The sequence below is a fragment of the Gossypium arboreum genome, chromosome 1 (assembly GCF_025698485.1).
Source record: "Gossypium arboreum isolate Shixiya-1 chromosome 1, ASM2569848v2, whole genome shotgun sequence".
Taxonomy (NCBI): Eukaryota; Viridiplantae; Streptophyta; class Magnoliopsida; order Malvales; family Malvaceae; genus Gossypium; species Gossypium arboreum.
Genome location: NC_069070.1, coordinates 85131506 through 85146194, shown reverse-complemented (window position 1 = coordinate 85146194; position 14689 = coordinate 85131506). Strand labels below are relative to the sequence as shown.

Here is a 14689-nt window from a genome sequence, read left to right as displayed (position 1 = left end):
CCTCTTCCAAAAACCCTTAAGGGTTTAACTTCAACAATGAACACCAACCAAGTCTAAGCAATGCTCAAACTTGGTTATAGGAAGTGACTTAGTCATCATATCTGCAGGATTTTCATGAGTGCTAATTTTGCTCACAACAATATCACCACGAGCAATAATATCACGAACAAAATGATACCGAATATCAATGTGTTTTGTTCTCTCATGAAACATTTGATCTTTTGTAAGAAAGATGGCACTCATTGTCACAAAATCTTGTCTTGATTTGAAGGTCTTCATTGAGTTCACTAAATAGTCCCTTCAACCAAATAGCTTCTTTACAAGCCTCGATTAATCGCCATGTACTCGGCTTGATTGGTAGACAAAGCGTCGTAGTTTGCAAAGTGGCTTTCCAACTAATTGCACAACCTCCGATTGTAAAGGCGTAACTGTGAGAGATCTTCTTCTATCAAGGTCTCCAGCAAAATCAGCATCAACATACCCTATAACTCCATCTTTAGTTCTTCCAAGCTGTAAGCAAACATTAGTAGTGCCTCGTAAGTATCTTAAAATCCTTTGAAGCGCTTTCCGGTGTTCTTTACGAGGATTCGCCATGTATCGCTAAGCTGCACCGATTGCATATGATAAATCGGGCGTGAACAAACCATAGCATACATGAGAGATCCTCTTGCACTAGAGTATGGAACATGTGACATGTACTCAATCTCATTATCGATTGAGGAGATAAGGCCGATGAAAGTCCGAAATGGGCGCTAAAGGAGTACTAACGAGGCTTAGCACTCTGCATATTGAACACGCAAAGAACTTTCTCAATGTACCCCTTCGACTTAGGTACAAATTTACTTGCTTTTCTATCTCGAGAATCTCCATACCAAGTATCTTCTTTCTTTGGTCCTAAATCTTTCATCTCAAATTCTTCACTTAGTTGGGCTTTAACCTTTCTTATCTCTCTTTTATCTTTTCTTTGCTATCAACATGTCATCAACATAAAGAAGTAGATACACAAATGAACCATCAACTTTTTTTTCTTAAAGTAGACACAACTATCAAAACTACTTCTTTTGAAATCATGAGAAGTCATAAAGGAATCAAACCTCTTGTACCCTTGTCTTGGTATTGTTTCAAACCGTAAAGGGACTTTTTGACAAGCAAACATAGTCCTCTTTTTACGAGACTATAAAACCCTCGGTTGTTGCATGTAAATATCTTCCTCAAGTTCTCCATGCAAAAATGCGGTTTTACATCTAAGCGCTCAAGCTCCAAATCATGCATGGCAACAATACCAAGCAAAGCTCGAATCGAACTATGCTTAACAAGCTGGAGAGAACACATCTGTGAAGTCCACTCACGGAATTTGATTGTAACCCTTTGCAACAAGCCTTGCTTTATATCTGGGTTCTTCAACTCTGGAGTCCTTCTTTCTTTTAAACACCCATTTACAACGAACGACCTTTTTACCTTTAGGAAGTTTTACAAGATCCCATGTTACTGTTTTTGTGGAGTGATTCCATCTCCTCTTGCATAGCAAACATCCACTTTTACGAGTCTTCACACTAATCGCCTCGAGAATAATTAAATGGCTCTTGATTAGCATCTATATCTTCACCACATTTAAAGCATAAGCAACTAGATCAACCTCGGCATACTTTTTGGAGGTTTAATTTCTCTTCTTGTCTGTTTTTGGCGATAGAGTATTGCGGTGAAGAAGCAACTCTATTCTCAATTTTTGTCTTGGCTTGAGGAGTTGATTACGTATTAATCGATGCTCCACCGCTTTTGGTTTTCTTTATTGGAAGAGTCTTTAAGAGATAAGTTAGGTAGCATAGCGGTTTCATCAAAAACAACATCTCGCTAATCACAACTTTTCTATTTTCAGGACACCATAACTTATAGCCTTTTACACCACTTTATAACCAAGAAAACGCATTTAATGGATCTCGGTTCCAATTTTCCATTATCAACATGAGCATCGCGGACACCCAAAAATCTTTAAATCGAATAATTAGCGGGATTACGGACCATACCTCTTGTGGAGTCTTTTTCTCAATGGCAGCGGATGGAGATCGGTTGATCAAAAACATGCGATGAAAGGCATACGCCCAAAATGACTTGATAAGTTGGCATTTGACAACATACATCGAACCTTCTCCATGATCGTTCGTTCATTCGTTCGCAAGCGTCGTTTCTTTGTGGAGTATGACGAATCGTCAAGTGTCTCATGATCCCTCGACTTGCACAATCTATTAAACTCATTAGAACAGAACTCTAAGCCATTATGCATGCGGAGGTATTTTATCATTTTCCGTCTGTTTTTCAATCATAATTTTCCAAGACTTAAATGTGGAAAACACATCGCTTTTACGCTTGGGAAGAACGCCCAAACTTTTACGGAAAAATCATCAATAAAGGTTAGCATATAATTAGCTCCACCTCTCGAAGGCACTCTGGGCGACCCCACGGATCGAATGGATATACTCCAACGTTTCCTTCGTGTTATGGATTCCTCTAGTGAATCGAACTCTCTTTTGCTTCCCAAAACACGGTGCTCACGAAATTCGGTTTGCAAATTCCTTGCCCATTAAGAAGTCCTCTTTTGCTTAATTACGCCATGCCATTCTCACTCATATGCCCTAGGCGCATATGCCAAAGTTTAGTAATATCATCATCGACAAGGAAGAGAAGCGGCAATTGCATCACCGATATGATAGAACCACAGTAAAACATATAACTTGGCAATCTTTCTTTGCCCTTTCATCACAACAAGGGACCCTTTGGAAATCTTTAAAACCCCACTTTCAGCTGTGTATCTATACCCTTTTGAATCAAGAGTACTCAACGAAATTAAATTTCTTTTCAATTCTGGAACATGCCGCACGTTACTAAGTGTTACGACAACTCCATCAAACATCTTAACTTTAATTGTTCCAACACTGCGATTTTACATGAAGCATTATTTCCCATCAAAACAACACCTTGAATCTTTGTTTCATAAGTTGTAAACCAATCCCGATTGGGACTCATGTGGAAGGTGCGACTGAATCAAATATCCACTCCTCGCTTACTTTAGAATCATTGTGAAGCAACTAGAAGTTCACCATCGTTGTAGTCTTCTACAACATCGACTTCAGGAATTTTAATTTGTTTTCCCTTTTGATTCATGACCTCCTTTTAATCTTATTTTGTAGCTTATAGCACTTTCAGATTTAATGTGCCCTTTCTTCTTGCGAAGTTGCAAGTTTTACCTCTGTTTGAAGATTTGATCTACCCTTAGATTTACCACGAGGATTCCGTTCTGTGTTCTACCACGATCATCATCAACATTCGGTCTTGTCTCCCACGAACAATGAGACCCTCTCCCCGAGAGTTGGGTTTAACCACAAGATGCTTCATCTTATCATACGAGGTTAAAGAATCATAAACCTCATCAAGCTGTGAGAGACTCGCGGCTATATAAAATCGTGTCTCTAAAGGTTGAGTAAGGCAGGGCAACGAACAAAGTAGAATCAACCCTAGATCTTCCTTATCATCTTGAACCTCCATGGCCTCCAAGGTTGAGAGAATTTCTTTAAACAACATTAAGTGTTAGGTGTCTGACGCACCTTCCTCCAAACGATGAGCATAAAGACGCCGCTTCATATGCAACTTGCTTGTTAGAGTTTTCGACATACATATTTGTTCTAGCCTCTTCCATAATCGTGGCAGTTTTCTCTTTCATCACATCCTGCAAAATTTCGTTGGACAAATGCGAGATGTAATTGTGTTAATGCCTTTCGATCCTTACGCTTCTTCTCTTCATCATTAATGTCGAAGGCATCTTATCTATCCTAGCGGGCATCCTCTAGATCCATCGTGCAAGAAGCGCTTGCATCTTAATTTGCCTACAACGCAAATCGGTGTTGCGATCCAACAATGAATTTCATACTTCAAAGACGCCATTACCGTGATCGAGATGAATAACCGGAAGCTCGATACCAATTTGTGAAAAATAAAATAGAATAAAATAAATAAAAATAAAGAACACATAAATTTTACGTGGAAACCCTTTCGGAAAAAAAAATCACAGGCGGAGGAGAAGAAAATTCACTATGTCGAAAATTTTTACTCAAATACAAGAGGAATAGACTATGTCTATTTATAGGCTTGCAAAGCCATATTCTAGTAGGATTGAAACACCTTATCCTAATCAATATAAAATAGATGGAGTTTAATAAGGTTTAAAACCTTATTCTAAAATAAAATAAAAGAAGTCTAGTTCTATATGGATTTTACTTTTATTTTATTTTCCATCGTATTTTATTTAAATAAAATTTAGGTCACTTAATTCTAACAACACTTGTATGTATTGCGATCACTTTTTACTGTCACATCTCAAAAGTAATTAGGTTGAGCTTATTTGAAACATCTATAGTAATATTCAGTTTTTTAATTATGCTCAACACTAAAGTTATAGAAAAATATTGATGAAAGATAATGTTTGGTTATTAAAAGTTGTAATGTGTAATATTTATTTATTTGTTGGGCTATAATTGTATCATATAACAATACAACTTTTTACTCTAGATCATTGTTTTAGTTTAAATATTGAAAGCTTAAGTTTCAAATTCAATGAAATTGCTACAAAAAAACTGTGAAGATTAGAAAAGATAAAGTATAAAGGAATATTTGCAGGTTGTGTTTCAGAATTTGAATTTAGATTTTTACTATATGGAAATTTAATATTTATGATAATTTCTTAAATTTATGGATTTTCTAGATAGAATTTGAAATCTTTAAAATATTTTTAGATTTGATAGATTCATGTTTTTATATTTTTCTAATTATATTAGATTTAATCTCAACTAATTTGACTGTAATATATGCATTTTATTCTTATCATTTACATAATTATTGAAATCCAAATCCAAATATATGGGTATTCCCCTCAAGAGTTCTCCTAGTCTCCATTTTGTTGAATCCATGGGATTTTGATGTTGTACATAAATCAACTACAGAGATACGGTTTAATCAATATGAAACAGGATATGCTTCTTTGACAGAAACTTGTTCAAACCTGTTTCTAGCTTCAATTTTGTGGAGATCTGAAATATTTTAAGGTTTCTTGTTTCCATTAGAAGATGCAGGGCCTTCTAATCGAATATAGTCATACATAATTCCTTGGAAAGGGCTGGTGCTTTTCGGTTGAGTTAGAAATATGGTGTTATCTCCTTCAAGAAGCAGATTCCCCGGAATACCGACATGGTAAAGCCGGTAAAGCCCATGGATACCATGTCTGGCTATTGTGTTGTCTTTACCAATTTGTCCACTTGAAAATAGAGGAGACTTTCCATCATCATTGACCCTTACCTTCATAAAACAAAGAAATCAATTTAATGTGCAAAGTTTAGTCATCTAAAGTTAAAACTCTTAACAATTAAATTCTATACCTGAAGTTCAGCAGCATGTGCAGTAGCCAATGCCAATCGTAGTTTGTATGTTTCGGTTTCATTTGCAGCACAATCTAGTTTGAATTTGATTTGCCATGTAGTTCCTTGATATGTGTTGTCATCATTCTTTCTGCAATCCAAAACAAAGATACCTAAGGATTCTGAATCTGGAAATGTTATTGAGAATTCAGAGGGGAATGAATACCTGGTGACCTGAGCAAAAAACCAGTCTTTTGTATAGTCACTAACCCCAACTGTGTAAACCAAATCTCTATCAGGATATAAATCTGCATATCTTTCCCATAACCCATACTGCCTAAATCTGCAAATATTTATAAACTTAAAAAAAGAAAATATATCTTACATGATGAATCCGTAAAATCGCAGGAAAAGAAGCCAACCTGTCAGGATGGTTAACATATAACCTGTTGACAAACATCGGACTCGGATCAGGAACGTAGAATTCTGCAGCAGTGCGATCCGGGACTCCAATTTCCCACAATGTAGGGCCATCTCTTGGCGGTTCATATACAAGATCACCCATGAATATATCATACCCTGCAACATCGCGTTATAAAATATATATACTTCATCAAAACAACAACTTAGGAGGTTGCAGTAGAAAAAATTAAAGTAAAAGACCTGCGCTAGGGGTGATGATAACATCATATTTATAATCACCAATGAAACCAGGAACCCATGCATATAGATTATAGTCACCGGTCCAAATATTGTTAATGCAGAAATAGCCATCTTCATCAGCTCTAGTCCAGAATTGATAGCCCTGACCCAAGGGTAACCATGTGATGTTGAACTTTGATAAGGAATGTTCTTATATCTGAATCTGCTTCGGATTTACAGAAAAATTATGGAATATCCGAAATTACCTTGACTTCACTCTGCCAAGATCCAACATCTCCAGGGGGTGCTAACCCCACATAGGCACCATTGGCAGGTATGTAGTCTTTGCAAACATATCTGAAGATCAATTTGAAAAAAAAAAAAGTGACACCAAGAAAAGATTCAATTGTTCACAAATTAAATGATTAAAAAGTAGAGGTTTGAATAGAACAGCCCAAATGAGATAAATTACCTGTCTTTCACTAGTAATCTACCACTGACATTGCCCCTTTGATGGGATTGTGGAAAGTCTTGAGAAGCAGGGAAAGTATAGGGCCAGTCTTGAACTTCAATTCTCATCTAAATTAGAAGTTCCAACTTCAGTCTTAACATCTTGTATGTAGATATGATTATTCATTTTTCTTTATTCAGACACTCATATGAGAGTAACTTAAAGAAAATTAGAACCTGTTGTTTAGCATCTTCCCAAAGTGAAAGTGGGTTACCTCCAGCATCCGACAAAGAATTAAGATAAATAAAAATGGGGCCAAAGACTTTCTTCCAAGCCTCATTACTTCCAAATTTCAATATCAAATCCTCTCCTGAATAATGAACACTGTGCATAACCTGGTCGATTTGGTCGTGTAAGATTGTAATTAAAAGCTAACGTTATGGTGGAAAAAGAAGGTAAGGTTTTTCTTACGGCAAGGGTGGTCGGGCCGACGTGAGAGGTAAGGTTTTGCTTGTGAGGCCCGGCAGATCGAAACTCATCACTAGGAGTTATTTGCCAGAACCCCACCGGCGGGTCATTGCAAATCCATCCATGGACCCTGTTGTCCTTGTTCTCGCATGAATACTGGTACTTGTCATCAACCTCTCCTCTAAACTCAGTTTCCATTGGATCAACCAGTAGGACAGCCTCTGGATAAGCCAAGGTTTGGCTTCTGTAAGGTAAACGGTCATCAGGCAAGGGCATGTATCTTTGTCTGTTGTCTGCCATTGCCATGTAATGAAACCTGTGCATTTGAAATTACTCAATGGTCAATGCTTGTTCATTTCTTTTAACACGTCATTGAGTTTTTTTTAAATTCATTTTTCAATATAAATATATGTATATATGCATACTTGTCTTTCCTCAACTTGAATGCAACCCTGAACCTGTCAAGGTTGAAAGCAGGCCATTCCTTCAAGTGCTCGTAAATTGCATAGGTGTAGAATCCTGAGGAATTACGAAGCATTATAAACCTGTAAAACATAAAACAGGATTTTGCTTTTGTTACAATCTCCCCTGAAATCATAAGTTATGTTGCTCGCATATCTAGACTTGAGTTCCATAATATGATACTCACTCGGTAAAAGTATCATGGAGGATTTTATATTAGGAGTTAAATTACATTTTGACCTATCTACTCAAAAAATGAGCAAATTAGTCATTATATGTTAGATAAAAAAGCAAGTTAGTTATTTTATTAAAAATTTCATCCATTTTAGTATTAAAAACTAGTCCCTGGACATCAATATGAAGTACAATGGCATGCCACATGTTACTGCTGGTTGTTCTGTTAACTACGTCAGTTTTTAATAGCAAAAATAGATAAAATTTTTAACATAAATGACCAATTTGCTATTTGATATAATGCACAATGATTAATTTACCTATTCTTTGAGTCGAACCACCAAAATGTAATTTACTCTTAATATAAAAGCCTCCATAATACTTTTACCGATCTCCTCCAATACACCCTCTACATACATGAAAATAACTGAAAATAGTATTTCAAATATATATATATATATATATATATATATATTTAACACTCACATTTGAATTCAAGTAACATAATTTATAAATACCTCTTCTCGATGTTCAAGGGAACGACTTTGCCTTCAAGGGAAGGATTCCATGTTCTAGTAAATGAAAGCTCCACCTGATCCTCATTTTCCACTATTACTTCAAAACTCGTTGCTTCAATCCTGCATATGTTACTTCCAGTTTTATCTCACTTGAAGTAATTCATCCCAACATTTATGTTCTACGCAGATTTCGATTAGTATAAGATATGATTTTTCGAATACATGAAAAAGAAAAAAACATACCTGTCAAATTTACCCTTTGTTCCTTTGCTTCCTGCTAGATTCCAGACGAGGTCCCAATACCTTTTGATTCCATAAGAAAATGGAGTCAACTTTTATAATTATTCACAAAAAAAAAGAAAAAGTTAAAATTTACCATTAGTCTCTATGATTTAGTCCATGTACTGAATTTGATAAATTTTAATTTTCATACTTTTGAATTTTAAAATTTTAGTCTTGATCCATCAATAACAATTAGATATACTTGATTAAATTCAATTACTAGTTTGGAATAAGCGTACAATGATAAATTAATTTAATCCATCTTCTCCTAATGACAATTATTGATGTGAAAATAGTAAGTTAGCATGGTATTATACATATGACAATATGTATGTCACATCAAATTTTAAAAATAACGTAATTTACTGAGATTAAGAGTAACTAAATTAAAGTAGAAGGATTAAATCAATAACTTTTATAAAGTATAAAGACTAATAATAGAATTTAACTAAAAAAGATAGAAATAAGTGAATAGAGAAAATAAAAGAAGTCCATTATAAATTTTATCCAATAGCGAAAAAAGAGAGAGCATAGGAATAATATTTACCCTCTATCAGCTTCCTGGTTTTCAACAGCAAGCAAATTGTCAATGCCATTATATTGAATAGCAGTGACAATGCCATCTGGATTAGATATTGTGACCTGCAGTATACCATTATCCAAGACCACCTGCAAATGATAAAAACCAAAAAATGTAGCTAATACAAAGAAAGAAATGAAGAGAGGAAAACAAAGAGTTAATACATGTTTATCTTGGACATATAACTTCACTCCCTGAGATGGCATTTTGAAGCCCTCTACTGCAACGCTGGATAATGGGTGAAATTATGGGTACAACAAAAGAGAAGAAGAAAAAGTTTTGTCGAACCCGTGACAATACGATATGGAGAGAATGTAGACATGTGAAGAGTTGATTGACCAACTGCAACATTACATTTCCTTTTTAGCTTCTTCTCACATATGATTATATATTTCGTGAACGTGACTTTACTTTGTCGTCACTGTTAGTTTGGTGCATTAAAAGGCGTGCTAAAGGTAAAAGGAAACCGATGGCTTGAAGGGTTGGTTGGATTTATTGCATAACATGTCAAATGATGCTCAAAGTCAAGTGAGCCCGTTATATGTTTAGTCTATAAGAGCAAGCTAATTTCCATGGAATCTTCAACAGGAGTTACATGTGCGATGATATTAATGGTTAAACCCTTTTTGAACAAACAAAGAAGATTCACAAGCAAAGCCTGTCGGATATGGACAAGGATATACCGTAAATTGTTTCCTTGATTACGGTACTCAGATAAAATCAAAATAAATTTCCTTTCCATGATTTGTCTTTGCTTCCATTTCCAATTTTCTAATGTTTTTTTTATCCATTCGGGCATAATAAATATTTTCCTTATAAACAAGACATAAGCCCAAATCTAGAAAATACCAAATATTGGTCAAATGGCTTAAAATTAAAAACTAATTGAAATTGAATTCCAACCCTAAATATTTCTTCACCAATAATATTAGTTAACGGCAAATATTGTCATAATTTTGTTGTTGGAGTGTATCCAGTTAGCAAACCTGTCCACAACGTGGGCTACTCCTTCGGCTCATCTCTCATACAGCTCGATTCTTCTTCTTTTAAATTAAAATTCAATAATAAATCATATTTAAATTTAATTTGTCGAAACCCTTTTTTATTTTAAAAACAATGGGAATCAACTTGTAAAACCGAGTGTAGAGTCGCCACCAATCTCTTGATTTAGGTGTGATTGGATCACCTATTAAAATATTTTATTCAATGAAAAATAAATTTGGTTTAGGTAAAAAAAATAGAAAACAGGTTGGGGAGTCAGTTACGCATGAGGAAGGGTTAGCACCTTCATTACGCCCAAAAACTAGTACCAAATTGATTTGATGCTGTCCTTAAAAATTTTTAAAAAAAAATATTTTCCGAGGTATATAAAAAATGTTTGAATAACTCAAATTAGCTATCAAAAATCTCTCGTTCCAAAGATATGAGGTTTCATATCCAGTACGGTTGGATACGATCCCTTATACCTTTAAGATACAATTGATTTTTGAATTTTTTTTAAAAAACTCATACATTAAAAGTATAAAAGGTTATCTAAATATTTGGTTCATCGGAAAAGTCATACCCAGTACGATTGAGCACAATTTTTCCAAATTCCCCAAATATTAGATATTGCCTTATTTCAAAAGCTTTAAATAATTGAAATTTAGAAATTTGCTTAAAAACATGTTTATTCATTTTAAAATTGATGAAATATTTAATGTATTATAAAAAACAATAAATATGAAATAATATACTCAAATCTGATAAACCTTGCTTAATATGTCTAACAATCATTCTAGGTATAATATAACAAAAATTCTTTAAGCATGGATAATGAATAATAAAAATAATATACATGGTCATAACACAAAATAAAATGATATACAAAAATATGTATGAAACAAAACAAAGAATTAATGATCATATAATGTATATAAGTTGACACATTTGCATAAAACTTGGGATATATGTTTATTGAAATAACTATTATAAATCTCAAAGTTCAAATCAAATTATACAAAAATATTTAAAACACAAGTTTATTCAAAATTTGATAATTCACAAGATAACTTAAAAATGTATTAAATATGAAGGAATAACAATTCATGATATAAAATAATGTACAAAATAAATTTATGAAACTTTTACACACAAATAAACATTGGGTATAATTATTAATAAAAAAATAAAATTAATAATGTATATAAAAAATGAAGTAAATATATATACTATATAGGCAACAAAATATATGTAAAAAACATAAGGATAATATGAAGTACAATAAATTACATGATTTAAAAGGGTTCTTAAAAATATTATACACATAAATAGTTTTAAAAGAAGATATATATACATAGAAAAATATTTACATAAAGTTATATGAAAATAATAACATATACCATAGCAAAAATAAATTAAAATATGCTATATACATGTGAAAAATGTTAGAAATAATTACATGTCGAAATATCCTTTGATTAAAATAGAAATTACAAGGTTAACTTAATTTTATTATAAATTATATACATAATAAAAAATATAATTAATTACAAGTTTATTAAAATCTATATATATAAAGATATCAAAGCTTTAATAATAGATGCAAACTAAATATAAATTGAAACATATGTATTAATAATAATTTAAATGATACAAAATATGTGAGATTTTCCTTTTGAATAAGAAATATATGTGAATAAATCTAAAATACTATATGTATAAAAATACCAATGCTTAAAATGTATTTAAATTATATATACTAATAATTTTTGTATATGTATAGTTAAAATTTATTTAATGTATATAACATATGATTTTATTTTAGAAAACAAATACATATATATCATGTGGACAAAAATAGTTAAATATATGTCTAATAATTTAATATTGATAATGTTCATGGAATAAAACCAATTATTATGAAGTATATACATGTATAATAACATGTAAAAACATTACATAAAATAATGTACAACAGTATGGAAATTCAAGTACCCCAAATTACAACAAATAAATAACTAAAAATACAAATAACACAATTAACATGTACATTACAAATAATATAAATGACAAGAAAGAAAAAGAATAAATATATCAATAAAGTAATTCAACAGGTACAGGCAAATGAAATCAAATTTAAAACTATAACATAAATTTAGCAAATTACTTAATAGCAATCAAAATAAACTAAGAAGGACAATTGGCATAAATAAATAAACTATTAATAATGAAATAAGGACTCATATATGACACACTTGATTTCACAGGGACCATGTTTGAAATTATTCCTAATCTTAAAACATTGCATGAAGACAGGGACTAAAATGCCAAAACATACAAATCTGAGGAACAATTTAAAAACAGAGAATAAAGCAATTTAGGCACAAAGGGGAGCAGATCTTTATGCAGCGCAAAGAGAAGGGGCCTGCTGCGTAAATATTCCATCCTTGGCGCATCTGGATGGAGTCGGGTCTCCAATTGGGCGAATGCGCGGACCCTTCCGCCCCTTTTGTTTTACATGGCGCCGTTTCAAAAAAATTAAGGCATTTAAACCATTTTTTTTCTGCATCATCCCCAAAACACAGCCCCCTTTCGCAGCCGAAAATCACAGCCTGGGAACTAATTTTTTAGGGTTTCTTTTTAGCATTCGAATCACCATTGTTTTGGGGACCATTTGCATGTAAAGACCACCCATTCTCCTCGTTGAAGGCAGTTGAACAAGTTTTTAAAAAAGACTTGGTAAGTATCTTTTTCTTCTCCTTCTTTGCTTTCTTTCCAAAATTCAGATAAAAAAACAAAAATCCTGTTCTGTGAAGGCTCCTTTCATCGCGCAACCACTAACCTTCATCAGTTTGATGGCTAATAGTGCGGATGATGATCGGGTTTTATCAACGGAGATTCCAATTTTAGAAATCCAGTAATATTGCTTCCTTTTACTCTTTCTTTTTTTTTAAAAAAAAAAAACGAATCTTATGATATTATTTCAAGAAAAAAAAATGAAATAAACTCCAAGGATTTAAACAAAATTTTAGTATTGCTCGATCCTCACCCACTCTACGCATGTCTGTGATGTTTGGGCTATCATCGGTATCGAGCGCTCCTCTTAGCGCCTAATCCTCAAACTAATTAAAAGAGAAATGAAGAGAGGAAAAAAAAAATCTGGAAATCACCTTTCAAAACTTTTTGCTTGATTTATGAATGTGTAGTATGCGTACAGTATTCTCTGTGTGTAATCTTTGGAGTACAAAATGAGGCTTTTTATAGCCTGAATTTACAGAAAAAATGAAAAATAAAAATACATTTTCCCTCTGTCATTTGGCTGTACATTCTCTCGTATATTCTTTTGCAGGTATGATGCAACGACTGTATGGAGAAAGTCACTCGTGAAAGCTATGAGAAATCGTCTCTCTGGTGCACTTCTAGTATATTCCAGGAGCTGCTGCTGAAATTCCCTTTTCTACTGGGCTCTTTCAGATTTGGGCTAGACTTTAGGTTTATTAGGATTGGGCTTTTAATTTTATGTAAAGGTTTTTGGGGTAATAATATGTTTGGGCTACTTTTTATTATTTTGGGTCTGATGATGATCATAAATATTTTAATTTATTTGGGTTATTTACATAAGTTAAATGGGCCCGGGCAAAATTGGTTGAGTACATAATTAATTGAATATTTCATATATTCCTACGGTGTTTGTCTAGTTTTTATATTTCTTATATCCTTCCACTTGAATAAGTACATGTGATAAGCCGGAAGACTGTCTGAACAACAATTACCAATTGAAAGGTTGCCTTAAATTTCACCTCCCATCCTAACCACTCAGATAAGTGGGAACCATCCACTACTCCGAGTCCTCGACCTTCTATTAGGAACATGGTCTATTTGATGACTAAACTCCATGTGAGTGTAACTATTTTGTAACGTAAAATTAGAATGAATGACAAGATATGCCCTATCGAAGGCATCTGTCCTATACGTTCCACAATATTGATTAGATAGTAAGTTCAGCATGTTAACACCATTTTACACAGGACTCCTGCCTATAAATACCTTCAAGAACGATAAGGACAAGATCAACTCCTGACATATACTAACCTACACTCTGTTTAGTTCTCCTAGCATATACTGTCTAAAGCTTGGTTTTTTTTTTAAAAAAAGTAACCTAAATTTTTCGATTCATTACAAAAATGACTCAACTTAAAAATTATGTACGTAAATGACCCAATTTTTTACAATGTTTTTCGGTGCCACTGACACACCGAAACACCAGCCCCCTATCATCAACCAATGATTGCATTTAAGAAAAAAAATTAGCATTGCCGCCTGATAAATTGGCAACATCGTACTCAAGTGTGAACATATAAAATGTTCAAGGACTTGACAAAGCAATTACCCTTTTTAGATTGGTTGAAAAAGGGGTGTAACTTGTCAGCATGCCAGCACCAAATAAAATGTTTTTCAACTTTTGATCTATTTGCATGTTAGGTCTATCCTCTTTTGAAATTAAAATTAAATAGCCCTTAAAAAATATAAGAATAACAAAAATAAACCCTTTTCCTTTTATTATTATTTTTTTTAAAAACAATAAACTTAAATATATATATATATATATATATAATTCTTATTTAAAGTACCCAAATATATCCCTCAAAAAATTTCCTCAAGTTTATCTAAACCATTGGCTGATGATGGGGGGCCGATGTGTCTAGCAGCATCGGGAAGCACTGTAAAA

General features: G+C 33.1%; 1 protein-coding gene and 1 long non-coding RNA gene across 2 annotated transcripts; one reads left to right on the top strand and one right to left on the bottom strand.

The window, feature by feature from the left end:
- Positions 1-4842: 4842 nt before the first annotated feature.
- Positions 4843-9421, bottom strand: LOC108477109 (probable rhamnogalacturonate lyase B). The gene is made up of 14 exons (XM_017779564.2): positions 9144-9421; positions 8947-9068; positions 8361-8420; positions 8118-8237; positions 7389-7508; positions 6967-7279; positions 6732-6890; positions 6517-6623; positions 6311-6401; positions 6066-6207; positions 5825-5981; positions 5629-5745; positions 5424-5553; positions 4843-5343 (listed from the first exon to the last, which is right to left on the bottom strand). The coding sequence occupies exons 1-14, from the start codon at positions 9183-9185 to the stop codon at positions 5089-5091; spliced, it is 1935 nt and encodes a 644-aa protein (XP_017635053.1). The 5' UTR covers positions 9186-9421; the 3' UTR covers positions 4843-5088.
- A 2913-nt stretch (positions 9422-12334) lies between these two features.
- Positions 12335-13636, top strand: LOC108478315 (uncharacterized). Its single transcript, XR_001870289.2, has 3 exons — positions 12335-12699; positions 12777-12877; positions 13310-13636. It is a non-coding gene; the product is annotated as an uncharacterized LOC108478315 (long non-coding RNA).
- Positions 13637-14689: the final 1053 nt, after the last annotated feature.